We start from the raw sequence: 20,957 nt of genomic DNA on the forward strand, positions 1-20,957 counted from the left end.
ATGAGAGACAATGGACTCTGAGAAACAAACTGTGGATTCTAGAGGGGAGGGGGTTGGGGGGATGGGTTAGCCTGGTGATGGGTATTAAGGAGGGCACATTCTGCGTGGAGCACTGGGTGTTATGCACAAACAAGGAAACATGGAACACTACATCCAAAACTAATGATGTATCGTGATTAACATAACAATAAAAAATTAAAAAATTATCTAAAGGAATATTCTGTTGCTGTTTTGAATTACCTTTTAAATGATTTGAATAATTACTAAATCTTTCAGAAATTGTATTTGTAGTGCAGAGTTTCTCCCTCCACAGAACACTCTGATTAGTATACTTTAATAAAGCCATATAATTATTTTTAAAGAATTTATTTATTCATTTGAGAGAGAAACAGAGAGTACAAGGAGGGGGAGAGGCAGAGGTAGAGCAGAAAGAAGGCTGCCCACCAAGCAGGGAGCCTGATGTGGGGCTCCATCCCGGGACTCTAGGATCATGACCTGAGCTGAAGACAGACACTTAACCGACTGAGCCACCCAGGCCGCCCAAGACATATGATGTTTTAAAACAACATTATTTAAGGCTGAGGCTCCTACTTGAAATCAAGCACTAATTTCCATCTTTTCTTCTCTGATTAAATGGAATCTAAGATACAGTTCCCAGTATCATTTCTAGCGAATTGATATATAGCATGTCTGTGATAAGCTTTTCTGGTTTTGACTCACGTCTTTCCAGATTATATCTGAAAACCTTGTTTTCAAAATATCCATCAAATATTCAAATGCCTCCCAGTACACTGAAGCATGAGAAAGCAAGTTATTTGTTGAAAATTACCTTTGTCTTGTAACAGTGAGACACTTTGAGATTTCTTTGTAGGTACGATGGTAGTTCTATGAAAAAGACATGCAAACAGCGATTATTCTTCCTACCTTTTCAAAATAGGAGGTGATTTCTTTGGGATCTGAGTTAATGTTTACCTTAGGAAATTTACTTTACTCCATACCTATTTCTTGTTCATCATTTTTGATTTACAAAAGACCAGTCTTCTCAGTACTTAAGTTGTCAGAAGCTAATAATGCTTCTGACATGCTTAGGAAAAAGGGAATTTTTATGTGGTGGCACAAAGATGAATGTGCGTGATAAAATGAAAACCAGAAAAGTTTATAACCTAAAACTTGATACATCCTATGATGAATGTTTGCTCAGCACTAATGAACAGCTAGAAGTGGAGCGTGTTTATAGGGAAAAAAAAAAAAAAAGGCCCAGAAAAGTGGAACTGTGAGAAGAGAAAAAAATAGTGTATAAGTACGGAATGCTTTGTCAGAAGCAAAAGATTATTCTGTAATATGGGAGAAAGATAATTTTGTTTGAGGGAAGGGAAATTGCACTGCCATTTTGTTTCTGCTTAGTCTAATAACAGCCTTTGGTTGAAAATAACTTAGTCTTTCTGCTAGGTTAACTATGTATCTCCAGGTAGAGGGAAATGAGCAAACAGAAAATGACAGGGGAATAAAATTTTAAGATATTTTAGCTCAAATACTCTCAAATTCCAAAAGGAATTCAAAGCAATGGAAAAGGTTATAAAAAAAAAATTTAAGTAGAAAAATACATCCTCCTCCCCCTCCACTCCCATCTCGAAAAACAAGGGATTAATTTTATCTAGGCTTGCATACTTTCTTACCTGTGCTTTGGTCAAATCACTTAAACTCTTACAGTCTCAGGTTTCTAATTCATTGAAGAAATGTCACAAAATATCTGTAACTTACAGAGTCATATAGGGATAAATAGGGTCTTGATTCTGGATCATCCATCATCTCCCACACAAAAAGCACTTACGCAGAAAGATTTGCATGTAGTTTTAGAGGAATTGGTTTATTTTCAAGTCCATCCGTGGACCTCCTATAAGTCCATCTTACAAAAGCAATGAATCAAATGATAAAAAAGAATGACAAAAACATCTTTCAAGAAATTTTTGGAGGACAGATATTAATGGCTTTTGATGGGGGGGGGGGTTAGGCATATTTTTAGGCTCAGAATCAAGATCCAGAAAGAACTTGAGAGAATTAAGGTTGGAGACAGAAGACATACGCACTGGGATCAGGAGCCCCAGTAAAAGTACAAAAGAAAAATGAGTCAACTTGAAATAGTGAAGAATGAAATGAAATTGACAGCTCACTTTTTTGAGTTGAATGAAAAAATTATTTGAATAGTTTTTTTTTAGCAACAGAACTCACATAGAAGATGATAGGGGGTTTCTCTAAGTTTTAAAAGTCATCTACTGCATATAAAGCATGTTTCTATGCTTTGGTAAAATTAAAAGATAATGTGATGTTATGGCAATCATATATGGAGGGGTTATGTGTGCATTTATGTCTGTGCCTATAATTTGGGGGTCCTTTTTTTTTACATAGTAGTATACAGCTTGTTTTTGAATATTTATATTCTTTTTCGTTGTTATGTTAATCACCATACATTACATCATTAGTTCTTGATGTAGTGTTCCATGATTCATTGTTTGTGCATAACACTCACTGCTCCACGCAGAATTTGCCCTCTTTAATACCCATCACCAGACTAACCCATACCCCCACCCTCCTCCCCTCTAGAACCCTCAGTTTGTTTTTCAGAGTCCATCGTCTCTCATGGTCCGTCTCGCCCTTCGACTTATTCCCCTTCATTCTTCCCCTCCTGCTATCTCCTTCTTTTTCTTTTTTCTTAACATATGTTTCATTATTTGTTTCAGAAGTACAGATCTGTGATTCAACAGTCTTACACAATTCACAGCACTCACCATAGCACATACCCTACCCAATGTCTATCACACAGCCACCCCATCCCCCCCACCACCTGCCAATCCAGCAACCCTCAGTTTGTTTCCTGAGATTAAGAATTTCTCATATCAGTGAGGTCATATGATACATGTCTTTCTCTGATTGACTTATTTCACTCAGCATAACACCCTCCAGTTCCATCCACATCGTTGCAAATGGCAAGATCCCATTCCTTTTGATGGCTGCATAATATTGCATTGTGTATATATACCACATCTTCTTTATCCTCTCGTCTGTCCATGGACATCTTGGCTCTTTCCTCAGTTTGGCTGTTGTGGACATTGCTGCTATAAACATCGGGATGCACGTACCCCTTCGGATCCCTACATTTCTATCTTTGGGGTAAATACCCAGTGGTGCAATTGCTGGATCGTATGGTAGCTCTATTTTCAACTGTTTGAGGAACCTCCATACTGTTTTCCAGAGGAGGGTTGCACCAGCTTGCATTCCCACCAACAGTGTAGGAGGGTTCCCCTTTCTCCACATCCCCGCCAACATCTGTCGTTTCCTGACTTGTTAATTATAGCCATTCTGACGGGTGTGAGGTGGTATCTCATTGAGGTTTTGACTTGGATTTCCCTGATGCCGAGAGATGTTGAGCACTTTTTCATGTGTCTGCTGGTCCTTTGGATGTCTTCTTTGGAAAAATGTCTGTTCATGTCTTCTGCCCATTTCTTGATTGGATTATTTGTTCTTCGGGTGTTGAGTTTGATAAGTTCTTTATAGATTTTGGATAGTAGCCCTTTATTTGATATGTCATTTGCAAATATTTTCTCCCATTCTGTCGGTTGTCTTTTGGTTTTGTGGACTGTTTCTTTTGCTATGCAAAAGCTTTTTATCTTGATGAAATCCAAATAGTTCATTTTTGCCCTGGCTTCCCGTGCCTTTGGCGATGTTTCTAGGAAGAAGTTGCTGCGGCTGAGGTCGAAGAGGTTGCTACCTGTGTCCTCCTTTAGGATTTTGATGGACTCCTGTCTCACGTTTAGGTCTTTCAACCATTTGGAGTCTATTTTTGTGTGTGGTGTAAGGAAATGGTCCAGTTTCATTCTTCTGCATGTGGCTGTCCAATTTTCCTAACACCATTTGTTGAAGAGACTGTCTTTTTTCCATTGGACATTCTTTCTTGCTTTGTCGAAGATAAGTTGACCATAGAGATGAGGGTCCATTTCTGGGCTCTCGATTCTGTTCCATTGATCTATGCGTCTTTTTTGTGCCAGTACCATACTGTCTTGATGATGACAGCTTTGTAATAGAGCTGGAAGTCCGGAATTGTGATGCCGCCAGCTTTGCCTTTCTTTTTCATTATTTCTCTGGCTATTCGGGGTCTCTTCTGGTTCCATACAAATTTTAGGATTATTTGTTCCATTTCTTTGAAAAAAGTGGATGGTATTTTGATGGGGATTGCATTGAATGTGCAGATTGCTCTACGTAGAATTGACATCTTCACAATGTTTGTTCTCCCAATCCATGAGCATGGATCGTTTTTCCATTTCTTTGTGTCTTCTTCAATTTCTTTCCTGAGTATTTTATAGTTTTCTGAGTACAGATCCTTTGCCTCTTTGGTTAAATTGATTCCTAGGTATCTTATGGTTTTGGGTGCAATTGTAAATGGGATCGACTCCTTCATTTGTCTCTCTTCTGTCTTGTTGTTGGTGTATAGGAATGCCACTGATTTCTGTGCATTGATTTTATATCCTGCTACTTGACCGAATTCCTGTATGAGTTCTAGCAGTTTTGGGGTGGAGTCTTTTGGGTTTTCCACATACAGTATCATATCATCTGCAAAGGGTGAGAGTTTGACTTCCTCTTTGCTGATTTGGATGCCTTTGATTTCTTTTTGTTGTCTGATTGCTGTGGCTAGGACTTCTAATACTATGTTGAATAGCAGTGGTGAGAGTGGACATCCCTGCCGCATTCCTGACCTTAGGGGAAAAGTTCTCAGCTTTTCCCCATTGAGAATGATATTCGCTGTAGGTTTTTCATAGATGGCTTTTATGATATTGAGGTATGTACCCTCTATCCCTATACTCTGAAGAGTTTTGATCAAGAAAGGATGCTGTACTTTGTCAAATGCTTTTTCTGCATCTATTGAGAGGATCATATGATTCTTGTTCTTTCTTTTGTTAGTGTATTGTATCACGTTGATTGATTTGCGGATGTTGAACCAGCCTTGCAGCCCAGGGATAAACCCACTTGGTCGTGGTGAACAATCCTTTTAATGTACTGTTGGATCCTATTGGCTAGTATTTTGGTGAGAATTTTTGCATCCATGTTCATCAAGGATATTGGTCTGTCATTCTCCTTTTTGATGGGGTCTTTGTCTGGTTTTGGGATCAATGTAATGCTGGCCTCATAAAATGAGTTTGGAAGTTTTCCTTCCATTTCTATTTTTTGGAAGAGTTTCAGGAGAATAGGTATTAATTCTTCTTTAAATGTCTGATAGAATTCCCCTGGGAAACCATCTGGCCCTGGGCTTTTGTTTCTTGGGAGATTTTTGATGAATGTTTCAATTTCCTTAGTGGTTATAGGTCTGTTCAGGTTTTCTATTTCTTCCCGGTTCAATTTTGGTAGTTGATACATCTCTAGGGATGCACCCATTTCTTCCAGGTTATCTAATTTGCTGGCATAGAGTTGCTCATAATATGTCTTATAATTGTTTGTATTTCTTTGGTGTTGGTTGGGATCTCTCCTCTTTCATTCATGATTTTGTTGATTTGGGTTATTTCTCTTTTCTTTTTGATAAGTCGGGCCAGGGGTTTATCAATCTTGTTAATTCTTTCAAAGAACCAGCTCCTAGTTTCGTTGATCTGTTCTACTGTAATTTTGGTTTCGAGTTCATTGATTTCTGCTCTGATCTTTATTATTTCTCTTCTCCTGCTGGGTTTAGGCTTTATTTGCTGTTCTTTCTCCAGCTCCTTTAGGTGTAGGGTTAGGTCGTGTATTTGAGACCTTTCTTGTTTCTTGAGAAAGGCTTGTATTGCTATATACTTTCCTCTCAGGACTGCCTTTGCTGTATCCCAAAGATTTTGAACAGTCGTGTTTTCATTTTCATTGGTTTCCATGATTTTTTTAAATTCTTCTTTAATTTCCTGGTTGACCCATTCATTCTTTATTAGGATGCTCTTTAGCCTCCATATATTTGAGTTCTTTCCGACATTCCTCTTGTGATTGAGTTCTAGTTTCAAAGCATTGTGGTCTGAAAATATGCAGGGAATGATCCCAGTCTTTTGGTACCGGTTGAGGCCTGATTTGTGACCTAGGATGTGATCAATTCTGGAGAATGTTCCATGGGCACTAGAGAAGAATGTGTATTCCGTTGCTTTGGGATGGAATGTTCTGAATATGTCTGTGAAGTCCATTTGGTCCAGTGTGTCATTTAAAGTCTTTATTTCCTTGTTGATCTTTTGCTGAGATGATCTGTCCATTTCAGTCAGGGGGTGTTAAAGTCCCCTACTATTATTGTATTGTTGTGAAAATGTTTCTTCGCTTTTGTTATTAATTGCCTTATATAATTGGCTGCTCCCATGTTAGGGGCATAGATATTTACAATCGTTAGATCTTCTTGTTGGATGGACCCTTTAAGTAGGATATAGTGTCCTTCCTCATCTCTTATTACAGTCTTTGTTTTAAAATCTAGTTTGTCTGATATAAGGATTGCCACCCCAGCTTTCTTTTGGTGTCCATTAGCATGGTAAATGGTTTTCCACCCCCTCACTTTCAATGTGGGGGTGTCTTTGAGTCTAAAATGAGTCTCTTGCAGACAGCATATTGATGGGTCTTGTTTTTTAATCCAATCTGATAGCCTGTGTTTTGATTGGGGCATTTAGCCCATTTACATTCAGGGTAACTATTGAAAGGTATGGATTTAGTGCCATTGTATTGCCTGTAAGGTGACAGTTACTGTATATTTTCTGTGTTCCTTTCTGTTCCTTAGGCTCTCTCTTTGCTTAGAGGACCCCTTCCAATATTTCTTGGAGGGCTGGTTTCGTGTTTGCAAATTCCTTTAGTTTTTGTCCTGGAAGCTTTTTATCTCTCCTTCAATTTTCAATGATAGCCTAACTGGAGATAGTATTCTTGGCTGCATATTTTTCTCGTTTAGTGCTCTGAAGATACCTTGCCAGTCCTTTCTGGCCTGCCAGGTCTCTGTGGATAGGTCTGTTGCCAATCTAATATTTCTACCATTGTAGGTTACATATCTCTTCTCCCGAGCTGCTTTCAGGATTTTCTGTCTCTGAGACTCGTAAGTTTTACTATTAGATGTCGGGTGTTGACTTATTTTTATTCATTTTGAGAGGGGTTCTCTGTGCCTCCTGGATTTTGATGCCTGTTTCCTTCCTCACATTAGGGAAGTTCTCTGCTATTATTTGCTCCAATATACCTTCTGCCCCCCTCTCTCTTTCTTCTTCTTCTGGGATCCCAATTATTCTAATGTTGTTTCGTCTTATCATATCGCTTATCTCTCCAATTCTGCCCTCATGTTCCTGTAGTTGTTTCTCCCTCTTTTTCTCAGCCTCTTTATTTTCCATCATTTGGTCTTCTATATAGCTGATTCTCTCTTCTGCCTCATTTATCCTAGCAGTTAGTGCCCCCATTTTTTATTGCACCTCATTAATAGCCTTTTTGATTTCGACTTGGTTAGATTTTAGTTCTTTTATATCTCCAGAAAGGGTTTCTCTAATAACTTCCACACTTTTTTCAAGCCCAGCGGTATCTTTAAAGTCATGATTCTGAACTCTAGGTCCGACATCGTACTAATGTCCGTATTGAGTAGGTCCCTGGCTGAGGGTACTACCTCTTGTTCTTTTTGCTGAGGTGATTTTTTCATCTTGTCATTTTGTCCAGGGGAGAATAGGTGAATGAGAGAACAAAATGCCAACAGGTTAAAAACGTCCCCAGCAAGTATACTCTATAGAAATCAGAAAAGACCTGAAACCAGGGGAAAAGAAAGGGAAGAAAGAAAAAAGATAGAGGAAAAAAACAAAAAGATAAAAACAAAAACAGAACAAAACAAAAAAAACCAGAATATGATCAAATATGATCAGGCTAGTGCATAGATCAGTGCCACACACAAGATTTTGGGCATATTTTGGTCTGTCAGAAAAAAGTACCTCCTAAAATTTTAAAGGGAGAGAGACTTATATATGTACAAAATAAGGGTTGATACAATGAAGGGATGGAAGAAGAATGTAAAGATGAAAATTATAAAAGATTTTATAAAAGGAATTGATAAGATAAGAAGTTGTTTGAAAAAAGAAAGAATAATATTTAAAAAAAGAAGAAAAAAAGGGAGAGAATGTGATCAGGCAGGAGACTAGAACAAAGCCATACACTAGTGATTTAGGGTATATTTTGATCTGTTAGAAGAAACTGTATCTCAAAATTTTAAACAGAGAACAACTTACATATATATGCCAAAAATAAGGGTAACTACTATGAAGGGATAAAATATGACTCTAAAAATGAAAAATAAAAAATGTTTTTTTTTAAAAGGGATTGATAAAATGTTGGTTGAAAAAGGGAAAAAATTAAAAAAAGCGTTAAAAAAATTAACTTTGAAAAACTAATGAATCATGGTAAAAAAAAAAGCCATGAATTCTATGTGCAGTATTCCCCTAGCGCTGGAGTTCTCCCGTTCTCCTTGATCGGTAAACGTGGTCTTGGCTTGCTGGCTGTTCATGCTGATCTTCTGGGGGAGGGGCCTGTTGCCGTGGTCCCCAGATGTCTTTGCCGGAGGCAGAATTGCCCCAACCTTGTTGGTCGGGGCTAAGCAAGCTGGTCCCGTTTGCTCTCAGGAGCTTTTGTTCCCTGCAAGCTCTGGTACAGGTTTGGAGGACCAGGGTGAAAATAGTGGCCTCCCAATCTCCACTTGGAGGAGCTGAGGACTCGGGGCCCCACTGCTCAGTGCCCCCCCCCCCCGAGAAAAGCAGTCACTCCTGTGTACCCGGTCTCTGGCTGCACTCCGTGCTCACCCGGCCTGTGACCGAGCGTTTCTATCTCTGGCACCCGACCGCCTGTGGAGTCTCCAAACCCAGCAGATCCCTGCATTGCGCTCCCGCGCCGCTCCTCCCGGGGGAGGGAGGGGAGTCTCCCCGAATCTGCCGCTTGTTGGGTCCCTGCTGGAGGAGCAGTAGCTGGACTGGGCCGCGGATCACAGTTTATGGCAACCCCGTGCTAAGGGCCGGTGCCTCCACCGTCTCTGCAGCCAGCTTCCCTACTCCAATACCTGGGAGCTCTGCTGCACTCAGGCACCGCTGGTCTTTCTGTGACCCCGAGGGTTCTGAGATCACACTGTCCCGCGAGGATTCCACCCCCCTCTTAGCCACTGGAGCGACGTCCCTCCGCAGAGCCGGCTTCTAAAAGTTCCGATTTTGTGCTCCGCGGCTCTATCACTTGCCAGAAGTGACCAACGGAGGCCCCCTCCCCCGCCGTCTATCCTCCCGAATATCACCTCGGATTCACTTCTCTCCGCATCCTATCTTCCAGGAAGTGGTCGCTTCTCTGTTCAGAGAGTTGTTGCTACTCTCTTCTTCGGTCTTTTGTTGAGTTCATAGGTGTTACAGAGTGGTTTGATCCCTATTCAGCTGAATTCCTGAGAGCAGACAAAATCCAGGTCTCCTACTCCTCCGCCATCTTGCTCCGCCCTTCCTGAATATTTATATTCTAACAGCATTTTTAAGGCAGCAATTGACAGGCATTTTTAGATTCTTCGGTAAGATAAGAATGACAACTAAGAAACTTGCATTTTTTCCGGGGTCCTACGTATAATGTTAAGACTGTACTTTTTATGTTTTCTTGTTATAATTACTTAACTACTGCTACAAAAATAGGAATTGAGTAGTTTGAGTAGCAATATTAATAAGAATTTACCTTTTCACTTGTTTCTGTTAAAACCAACTGTTAATGAGGAAAGCCATTAGTTAATGGCTATAGAGAGCGGTGATGTTACCACGATACACATTAAAATTGGAATGATTGTCTTTTTAATATTTAAAACAAATCTGCCTTTTTTCCCTTCTACTTTTAGGTTATGAGATGGTCTCTGCAAGACGGTCTGTCCTTGAATTGGAAATTTTTAAGGTTGACATATGCTGGTACTTTATCTCCTTTATGTGTACTATGATTTCTTCTGTTACAACCACTACATAAGCAGACAAAATAGCAAAGGTCCATTCTGTGTCAAGTATGACAGCCACAACGCATGGCTCTCCAATAGGAGGGAATGACATCCAAGGCCAGGCTCCTGATGGACAGTCTCAGCCCTCCTTCCAATAGAGTCAGGTAGGACATGTTAAGGCTGTGTTTTGGGTGCCATGAATTACTAAACAATGATATAGATGTCTTGAATAATTTATAATCATGGAAGCTTATTGTCATTTTAAATTACTTTTTTAAAAATATTTTATTTATTTGACAGAGACACAACGAGAGAGGGAACACAAGCTCGGAGAGTGAGAGAGGGAGAAGCAGACTTCCTGTTGAGCAAGGAGCCCGATATGGAGCTCGAACCCAGGACCCTGGGATCATGACTTGAGCCGAAGGCAGACGCTTAACGACTGAGCCACCCAGGTGCTTTTAAGAAGAGTCACACAGACTTGTAGGAAACCTACTGTACTTGGTTAAGAATGTTCCTTTTTTTTTTTTTTAATATGACTGAGGACAAAAGAATTTAGTTATTTTGTAACAATTTGTTATAAGCATAGATTTAGCTCTTTATTTTTGAATCCCATCTTTGTACCATACCAATAACCTCAGAGCTATGGCTAAATAAAATATCTATGCCTTAGTAGTCTGTACATTTATTTCATTAAGTTTGTAGGTAGTTTTTTTTTAATGTTGTAAGCTGCATTTATTATAGCATGTATAAGCCACCCACAGGCTGGGGCTCTCAGAGAAATGAGGACACTGTCCTGCCTGCGTTTGGGAGCCATGATGCTGGACGCATGCCCCACACTCTGCCCACTTCCAGCATTCGTGAATGGCAGACCAGCCAGGGCCTCCATTATGTAACAATCCCAGAGGGATGTATGGTGGCACAAGGGCCAAAGCTGGCCCCCAGGCCTGTTTGGTTGACAGGGTTTAAAATGTTTTTTCATTAGTTGCCAACTTAAAAATTAGAATATTTCACATAAAAATCTGTCTTTTTGGCTTCTCCAGATTTTTCATATTAGACTTGCATTCCCACTTTATAGCAGTTAATTACAACTAAATGACACCCACCAATTTCAGATGGGAAATCACACCCCCACCACACCATCTTGTCACTCAAGGTCAATAGCCACTAGCAATTCAATCGTGCAAATAGTTCTCATCACAGCAATGTCTCTGTTTCCTATCTCCAGTAATAGCAGGAAAAGTCAAAGTTTCACTGCAAAGGCCTCACAATTCAAAGGCCTACCTCATTTATTTTTATAACTTTTCAGGGCATCTGAGTTAGAGATCTGTGAATTAGAAGATTCTGTATCTTTAGGTTGATAGTAAGTAAAACAAAGTAAAGGGCTAAATCCAGATTTTAGTATCAAAGCTTAGTGCTGGCCTACATGGAAATAATTAATTTTTCTTTTTCTGAAAGAATTTGTATACGATTAATGGAAAATATTTGTAAAAGGCTTAATGTAACATCAATCCTTCTTTATTTCTGAAAGTGGTAATTTACATTTACTTTTTGTTGCTCAGTTTTTCTAGGGGGTTTAGTCTCTTTAAACTTTCGCACAGTAACTTTTGGAAAATTATTAGCTTTGGGTTTTTTTGTTTACACTTTTGTGAACAAATCCTCATTTAATCTTCCTTAGTTCTTTCTTTTTGCTTTCTTTGTGTTCCATAGATGTTCATTCTCTAGTTTCATGATACAGAAATTTAGATATGTTTAGCTTTTCTTTATTTTTATATTTTCCAAAACATGCATTTTAACATATTTTAAAATTTGTGTGGTGATATTTAATGTAAGAATATTTTAAGAAATGTAGTGCTTCCCTTTCAAGCATTTGGAGGTTTTCTGGCTAATCTTTTTGTCATTGACTTAGAGCTTAATTCCTTTGTGGATAGAGAATATATTCTGTGATACCACTGTTTGGGAATTTATTGAGGTCTGATGTGTTGCTCAGCATATAGTAATTTTGAACATATGAGAATTTGAAAAAGTATATTTTACTGTAGCATGTAATATCAGTTATTTCCAGTTTGCTTATTATGCTTTTCATATGTTCTCTACAGCCTTGTTTCATTTTGTTTTGTTTTAAAATTGCTTGTTTTATTAGTTGAGAGGTATGTTAAACTGCCTGGGATTGTGGACCTGCCCATTTCATTTTTTGTTCTATCAATTTAATTTAATTCAATTTTAAAGATGATTTGAGAAATAGAGCCCGTGCCCATGTGCACATGCACTAGCAGGGATAGGGGCATCTTCAAGCAGACTCCTGGCCCAGTGCAAAGCCCAACACAGGGCTTGATCCTAGGACCCTGAGCTGAAACCAGGAGTTGGATGCCCAACCAGCTGTGCCACCCAAGCGCCCTTGTTCTATCAATTTTAATGAGATATATTTCGAACCTATAAGATGCATGCAAACTGAAAATGTGACTTGGGGTTGGATGATTGGCCCATTAATCTTTATGTAGAGATCTCTTTAATCTCCACTAATAATTCTTGTGTTAAAGTCTACCTTACCTGTCACATACTTGTATAAATGCAGCATTATTTGGGGGAAGGAGGTTTATTGTTATGTGGAATGTCTTTTCTCATTCTTTTTTTAAAGCACTCATTATTTTTATCGCTCATTTTATTTTTATTGTGTTAATTCCCTGAACCCTGCCATTTAAAGTTGTCTACTTATACTTTTTTCTTTAAAGAGGCTTTTTAGGTTCACAACAGAATTGAGCAGAAAGTACAGGGTTCCTATATCTCTCTTTCACCACCATCCTACTACCACCCCATACACATTTAAATTGACAAAACTACAATGACATGTCGTTATCACTCAAACTTCATAGTTTACTTTATGGTTCACGTCTTCCTTTATTCATTCTTTGGGGTTTGACAAGTGTTTAATGACATAGATATACCATTATAGTATCATATAAGAGTTTCCCTCCTATAAAATTTGCTCTTCCTTTTCTTTCTTCCCTCCCCTGAACCCTTGGCAGCTAAAGACCTGCCTGTCCAGTTTTGCCTTTTCCAAAATGTCAAATAGTTGAAATCATATGGTGTATAAACTTTTCAAACTGGCTTATTTCACTTAATAATATGCACTTAAAGTTCTTTTGTCTTTTAAAGGCTTTGGTTGCTTTTATTTGTGTCTTTTTTCTTTGTTGTTTGTTTTTAATCACTGAATAACATTCCATTGTCTGGGTGTATAACACTTCATCTGTTCACTTTCTGAAGGACATCTCAATTGCTTCCAAGTTTTGGCAATTATGAATAAAGTAAATATTCATCCATAGGGAGGTTTTTATGTGGAAATGTTTTCAACTCATTTGAATGAATACCAAGGGATACAACCGCTGGATTGTATGATTAGTGTATATTTAGTTTTGTAAGACATTACCAAACTGTCTTCCAAAGCAGGGGGAGTGGCAGACTGAGGGAAAAGAAGGCTCCCTGCTGAGCAGAGAACCAGTGTTGGGACTTAGTCACAGGACCCTGGGATGGTGACCTGAGCCAAAGGCAGATGCTTAACTGACTGAGACACCCAGGCATCCCATGATCCATTCGATTTGTGTGTGTGTGTGTGTTTGTGTTTTATGAGTGTTATTTTTTTATTTTTTATTTAGTTTTGTTTGCTTTTAAGTTTTCAGTTTTTATTTAAATTCTAGTTAACAGTATAATCCTGGTTTCAGAGTAGAATTTAGTCATTCCACAGTTTCATATGACACAGGTGCTTATCACAGGTACCCATCACCCATTTAGCCCATCCCCCATGCACCTGCCCTCCATTGACCCTGTTTGTTCTCTGTAGTTAAGAATCTCTTATGGTGGGTGCCTGGGTGGCTCAGCTGGTTAGGCAACTGCCTTCAGCTCAGGTCATTGTCCTGAGGTCCCAGGATAGAGTCCCACATCAGGCTCGCTGCTCAGCAGGGAGTCTGCTTCTCCCTCTGACCCCCTTCCCTCTCGTGCTCTCTATCTCTCATTCTCTCTCTCTGTCTCAAATAAATAAATAAAATCTTTAAAAAATAAAAAAATAATAAAAAAAGACTCTCTTATGGTTTAAGGGTCTGTTTTTTGTTTTGTGTCTTTTTTTCCTTTGTTCATCTATTTTGTTTCTTAAATTCTGCATATGAGTGAAAATATATGGTATTTGTCTTTGACTGACTTATTTCACTTAGCATTGTACTTTCTAGCTCCATCCATGCAAATGGCAGTTTTCATTCTTTTTGATGGCTTAGTAATATTCCATTATATATATATATATTTATATACATACATATATATATATATATATATATATATGGAAATCACATCTTCTTATCCTTTCATCAGTTAGTGGACTCTGGGGCTCTTTGCATAATTTGGCTGTTATTGGTAATGCTGCTATAAACGTTGGGTTGTGTATGTCTTTTTGAATCAGTATTTTTGGGGGGTCCCCTTACTACTCATCATCTTAACTTCTCAAGTAACTACTTAGTAGTGTAATTGCTGATTCAAAGGGTAATTCTGTTTTTAACTTGTGGAGGAACCTCCATACTGTTTTCCAGAGTGCCTGCACCAATTTGCATTCCCACCAACAGTGTAAGAGGGTCTCCTTTCTCCACATCCTCACCAACACCTGTTGTTTCATGTGTTGTTGATTTTAGCCATTCTGACGTGTGAAGTGGTATCTCACTGTGGTTTTGATTTGTATTTCCCTGATGATGAATGATGTTGAACATCTTTTCATGTGTCTGTTAGCCATCTTGGATGTCTTCTTTGGAAAATGTCCATTAATGTCTTCTGCCCACTGTTTAATTGGATTATTTGTTTTTTGGGTGTTGAGTTTTAGAAGATGTTTATGTATTTCAGGTACTAACCATTTATCAGATATGTCATTTGCAAATATCTTCTCCCTTTCTGTAGGCTGCCTTTTAGGTTTGTTGATTGTTTCCTTTGCTGTGCAAAAGCTTTTTATCCTGAAATCCCAATAGTTCATGTTTGCTTTTGTTTTCCTTGCCTCCAGAGACGTGTCTAGTGAGAGTCAATGTCAAAGTGTTTCTGCCTGTGCTCTTTCAGATTTTAATGGTTTCCTGTTTCACATTTAGGTCTTTCATCTATTTTGAAATTTAATTTTGTGTATGGTATAAGAAAGTAGTCCAGATTTACTCTTCTGCACATTGCTATCTGGTTTTCCCAACACCGTTTGTTGAAGAGACTTTTTTTTCCATTGGGTATTCTTTCCTGCTTTATTAAAGACGAGTGGCCATATCATTGTGGGTTCATTTCTAGGTTCTCTATTCTGTTCCTTTGATCTATGTGTCCGTTTTTGTGCCAGTACCATATTGTCTTGATGACTGCTGCTTTGTCATATAGCTTGAAACCCAGAATTATGATGCATCCAGATTTGCTTCTCTTTTTCAAGATTGCTTTGGCTATTCAGAGTATTTTGTGGTTCCATTACAAATTTTACGATTATTTGTTCTAGCTCTGTGAAAAATGCTGTTGGTATTTTGATAGGGATTACATTTAATATGTAGCTTGCTTTGGGTAGTATAGACATTTTAATATTATTTGTTCATCCATTCCTAGAGCATACATTGCACTCTTTTTTTTCTTTTTTACTTTGTTTCTGAGGAAATGTCCAATTTTGCTCTTATCCTTGGTCCTTTGTTAGGTGTACATAAGGAGTCCCACCCCACACACACATGGTTTCTTCCAGGATTTTTCCTTAGCACTTTTTTCTGCAGTTTGAATACCATATGCTTAGGTGTCATTTTTTAATATATATATTTATTTATTCTGCTTGGAATTTTCGGAGTTTCCTTGTCCATTCTTTGGTGTCTGACATTAATGTAAGGGAAATTCTCAGTTTCAAATATTATATTCCTTCCTCTCTTTCTTGGCATCTGGTATTCCCACTATGTATATGCTACATGTGTCTAGTTGTCCTACAATTCTTGAGTACTTTTTCTTTTTAACTTTTTGCTTTCCAGTGTTGGGTGTTTCTCTTGACATATGTTTAATCTTAGGGATTCTTTCCTCATCTGTGTCTTATCTACCAACGAGCCCAGCAAAGCCTCCCATAAAACAGCTTTGTTGTTAGTATAGTGTTTTTATCCCTAGCATTTTTTTTCATTCTTCCTTAGAATTCCATCTCTCTGCTTACATGACTCATTTGAAATTCTTTTCATGTCCACTTCTTCTGTTAGAGTCCTTAGCATTATCAGCTGTAGTTATTTTAAATGTTTGTTTGAATAATTTCAATATCCTTGTCGTATCAGAGTTTCATGTTTGCTCTGTCTCTTCAAACTCTGTTGATTATTGTTTACTCTACATTGGATTTTCTGTTAAAACTTAGACATAATATACTGAATAAAGGGAACTACTGTGAATAAACCTTTCATATTGTGTAGGTATGGAGGGACAGGTTGGCTAGAGAGAACTGGAATCGAGTACTTCACTTTCCCCCACACGGAAGTCTGTACCAGGCTAGGGTTTCATATTTCCCTTCTTCTAATTTGGTTCTTATAAAAACCTATATTAGGACCTGGGAAAGTAGCTTCTCTTGAGGGTAGGCTTTATTAAGAGCAGAATGCTGTATCATATTTCAGAATGACTACTTTGCATCTCTTCTCCTGGAAATGAGGGGCTTTTTCTGTGATCCTGTCTGTGATGACTTGATGGGATTTCTGGAGGTAAAGTCACAAAAATATGAGTGTTCCCTTCAGTCTAGACCTTCTGCAGTTTTTAACTCTCAGACATTCCACATCCGCTTCCAAGCAATTCATCAAGTACAGTTTAGGGTTTTCTATCCCTCTTCTTATTTGCACGGAGGTTTTTGCCCATGGTTTTCTGCTGGTAATTTTTGATTCTCTCTGTCCCTCTGATCTCCCATCTGATTTTATGGGCAGCAGTTTGCCACATGACTTTAATTTCCATCAGATCTGTGAAGAGTTAGTTGTTGATTCAGTTTACTACTGGTTAGGGAGTGACAACTCCCCAGCTTCTTATATGCTGAACTAGAAATCAGAAGTCTCCTATCCCTTTACTTCTCTCTCTCTTTTTTAAAAGATTTTATTTATTTATTTATTTATTTATTTATTTATTTATTTATTTATTTATTTATTATTTATAGTTGGGAAGGGCAGGCAGTGGGAGAGAGAGATCTTGGGATCATGACCTGAGCGGAAGCCAGATGCTTAACTGACTGAGCCACCCAAGCGCCCCTGCTTTCTTCTCTTTTTTGTCCTTATATTTAAGCATCTATATCTAGCTTATGGCTATGTTCTGTGTTTCTGTCTTGGTCTTTCAGCTGTATTTTCAGTCCTTTTAATATAAATGCTGATATATTTGGGATGTGTCTCTTATGGTTTATGAACATTAAGAATTTGGGAATGGCTTACCTGAGTGATTTCTGACTTTTTTTTTTCTTTGTGGTCAGCTTCTCAGCTAGGGTTGCAGATATCTGAAGACTTGACTAGGGTTGGGGTATCCATTTTCACAGGGGTTCACTCCACATGGCTTTTGATGAGAACCCTCAGTTTTTCAGCACGTAGATCTCTGCAAAGGGCTCCTTAATTGTCTTCAGGTCATGGCACTTAACTTTTCCTAGAAGGCTTGTTCTAACAGAGAGGAAGAAAAAAGTCTTGATAACGTTTGTGGCTTGACCTCAGAAGTTACACTGACAATTCCGAAAAGATAAGTGATTAAGAAAGTTCATTACAGGATGCCTGAGTGGCTCAGACGTTAAGTGTCTGCCTTCAGCTCAGCTCATGATCCCAGAATCCTGGGGTCGAGCCCTCCATCTGGCTCCCTGTTCAGTGGGAAGCCTGCTTCTCCCTCTCCCACTCCCCCTTCTTGTGTTCCCTCTCTCACTGTCTCTCTGTCAAATAAATTAAAAAATCCTAAAGAAAGAGTTCATTACAACTGTGTTTTATTAGAGGTAAACATTGTAAAAACTAATGTTCTTTACTTATAACCTATTCAGTCCACACAGTTCTATGTACTTTAATTAATTTATCAAATATTCTTAATCTTTAAGTCTTAAATTTTTAAAATACAGTAAATGTAAATCCTTTACAAAAAGGATGAGGAGAGAATGAAACCCAGTTTCATTAAATATTTATAGATGTATATGGAACATTTTAAAGTATAATTTTTCACTAAACATATGTTGATACTAAATTGCTGAATGTTATACATATATGTCATTGAAATTTAAGTCTGGAGTATTTAATTTTTAAGACCTCATCAGCTGACTCATCCAATGAGAATTCCCCAGCAACGCCCCCGGATGAACAAGGTCAAGGTGATGCTTCACCACAGCACGAAGACGAAGAACCTGCATTTCCACATACTGACTTGGCAAAGTAGAATGACATGATCAATAGGAGAGTTGTTTTGACTTTTCTTTAATGGAGCTAATAAGCTAGAAAAGCAGATTTTCTTTTTTATCAGCATTGCCACTGCTAAAGAATGAGGAAAAGAGAAGGGTGCCTGGGTGGCTCAGATGGTTAAGCGTCTGCCTTCGGCTCAGGTCATGATCCCAGGGTCCTGGGATCGAGTCCCGCATTGGGCTCCCTGCTCCTTGGGAGCCTGCTTCTCCCTCTGCCTCTCTTTCTCTCTCTCTCTCCCCCTCTCTCTGTCTCTCATGAATAAATAAATAAAATTAAAAAAAAAGAATGAGAAAAAGAGTGGATTGCAGTGTCAGTTAGTAATTTTACTGTTTTCTTTATTGCTGTAATACTTAAGTCATTGTCAGCTACTTTGTAACTCATTCTTAATGCAGGCACTGGTATGAATTTTTAAAAATTGAAAGATGATATGAATAAAGATTTTAAATTAATGATGCTTTGTGATTCTAATGGGTGTGTTTCATTCCTAGAACTATAGGTAGAGAGTTCCTTTTGTGCGTCTATAAAGATCATTTCTCCTTGGTACACTGACTACTAGACTTGCTGGGTGACCTTTCTTATTTATAGGACATCCATTTTCTATAACAGATATTATTGTAAAAGATTGTAGTTTGGTAGTTTTTGATTTTTATTTAAGTGTACTTATAATTAGGACTGGAGGACTGAGTTATATTAAATTTTTAGTGACAGGGAAATAAAAAAAGACAGCTTTGCATAATCTATAACTAAAACAACAAAAAGTACCAATTTACATCTAACAGATTTTTTTGTAAAAGGTATCTTTTGTTGTCTTTCTGTAATGGATTTAGGGACAGCTGGAATAGAGTTCTTTCTGGGAAATAGTGGATTAGTCAGTGGAATTTATTCTTAAGTACTAAGCTTTTCATTATGCCAGGGAAAATCCTAGCCTGGGTATGGTGGCATCTGCATTGGTTTTGATGTAGGGTATGCTCAGGATGATACACGGGCTTAGAGGTTCTTCAAGTCATGTAATTTTCAGAAAATTTGGTATATGTCGTGTAGAGTTGAATGAAGGAGAAATGAGCCATTTGTCTCTGTGAAGAAGATTCAAAGAAATATTACTGATATCTGAAGCTCAAAAGAGTACTTTTTTACTACTGACATTAACCGTGGGTATATTTAATTGATAATTGATTATTTTTAGTTTTAGGGGCCTGTGATTTTAGAAGCTGCTATTGATCTCAGTAAAAAAAGGTGAGTGATGTTACTATGTTTTCCATAATACATGCTATTATGGATATTTATATATTATTCTTGAAGGCTTTTGTTTTTTTCTTTTATAAAGTTACAGTATATTCTTAGACTACAGTATCTCTCTAAACTTTGTTAGGCCTTTTATATCTATATCTAGAGCAAAGGTTCATAAAAACCTTTGGGTAAACTTTAAGTACCTCTGAATTTAACATTAAAATTTCATGCAGATTTTATATGTATGTTAGTGTATGTAAGAGCAGGATCTTTTGGTTTGTATATTTTTGAAGGGGCTATTAAAAGTTAAAAATATTTTCTAAAGGGTAATAATTTTTTAAAAATTCTGTAGTATACATTAAAACATATTTAACAATTTAAAAATGCTAGATTGCCATATGAATCCAAATTTACCAATTGACCTTTTTTTGCATGTAAGCATATGTTAATTTGCAAGTAATTTCAATAAAAATTATTTAAACTTGCCACCTGAATGACTTACTGAACAGCCAGTAAACCAAAAGATACACCCATCTTATTTTTATGAAAATTGCTATTACATTAATATTTTTGTAACAAAATGTGAAGATTGCATTTTGACTTTTTAAAAACTTACCAAAAATATATATTTTTAAAGATTTTATTTATTTATTTGACAGAGAGAGACATGGTGAGAGAGGGAACACAAGCAGGGGGAGTGGGAGAGGGAGAAGCAGGCTTCCCGCCGAGCAGGGAGCCTGATGCAGGGCTTGATGGGATCATGACCTGAGCCGAAGGCAGACGCTTAATGACTGAGTTACCCAGGCGCCCCACAAAAAAAATTTTTTGGAGGAAAAATGTCTTGATAATTAAGATCTTTTTTTTTTTTTTTTAAGGCAACTGTTAAATAATCTGGTATTTTTCAGTATTGCCCAACCAAACTTTTTGTGTTAGAGTCAGTCACTTTTTGATGACTTTGTTCTACCCAATATTAGATGCCCCTGAATTCTTATAGGAAATGGCTAATTTTTGTAATATGCTCTAATTGCTCAAGGCCCTGAAGGCTAAAAGAAAAGGGCAATTCCATTTTATTTTCCGGATTATTCAGTAGGCAGATTTTTAACATCTATGGTTGATGTAATGTCTATTACACAGTCTGTGCTGTATTTTTCTTGGCAATGTTAATAATTTAACAATTGTCCTACAGTCATTTAAAGAATTTTTTGTTTTTAATCTTACAAATTATAAAAATTTTATCAGGTAACAAATGTTTCTCAACTCTCAAATTTCTTTTTTAGTTTGCACGTTTGTAAGTTAATTGAAGGACTTATTAACTAGGTGTGTTTTAAATCCTAAAGGTACAAAATGAACAAAAATTGAAATGCTACTTTGTTTAATAGCACTGCCAT

The 20,957-nt window shown here is 37.7% G+C and overlaps 1 protein-coding gene across 1 annotated transcript in view; it reads left to right on the plus strand.

Moving 5' to 3' along the window:
• Window positions 1–10,008: 10,008 nt before the first annotated feature.
• Window positions 10,009–20,957, plus strand: part of LOC118356651 (probable ubiquitin carboxyl-terminal hydrolase FAF-X) — a 113,996-nt gene continuing 103,047 nt past the window's right edge. Inside the window, 4 exon segments of the mRNA XM_035725944.1 lie at window positions 10,009–10,104; window positions 18,191–18,343; window positions 18,456–18,482; window positions 19,532–19,572. Coding sequence (XP_035581837.1) covers window positions 10,009–10,104; window positions 18,191–18,343; window positions 18,456–18,482; window positions 19,532–19,572 — 317 coding nt within the window.

This window comes from Zalophus californianus, chromosome Y (assembly GCF_009762305.2).
Source record: "Zalophus californianus isolate mZalCal1 chromosome Y, mZalCal1.pri.v2, whole genome shotgun sequence".
Taxonomy (NCBI): Eukaryota; Metazoa; Chordata; class Mammalia; order Carnivora; family Otariidae; genus Zalophus; species Zalophus californianus.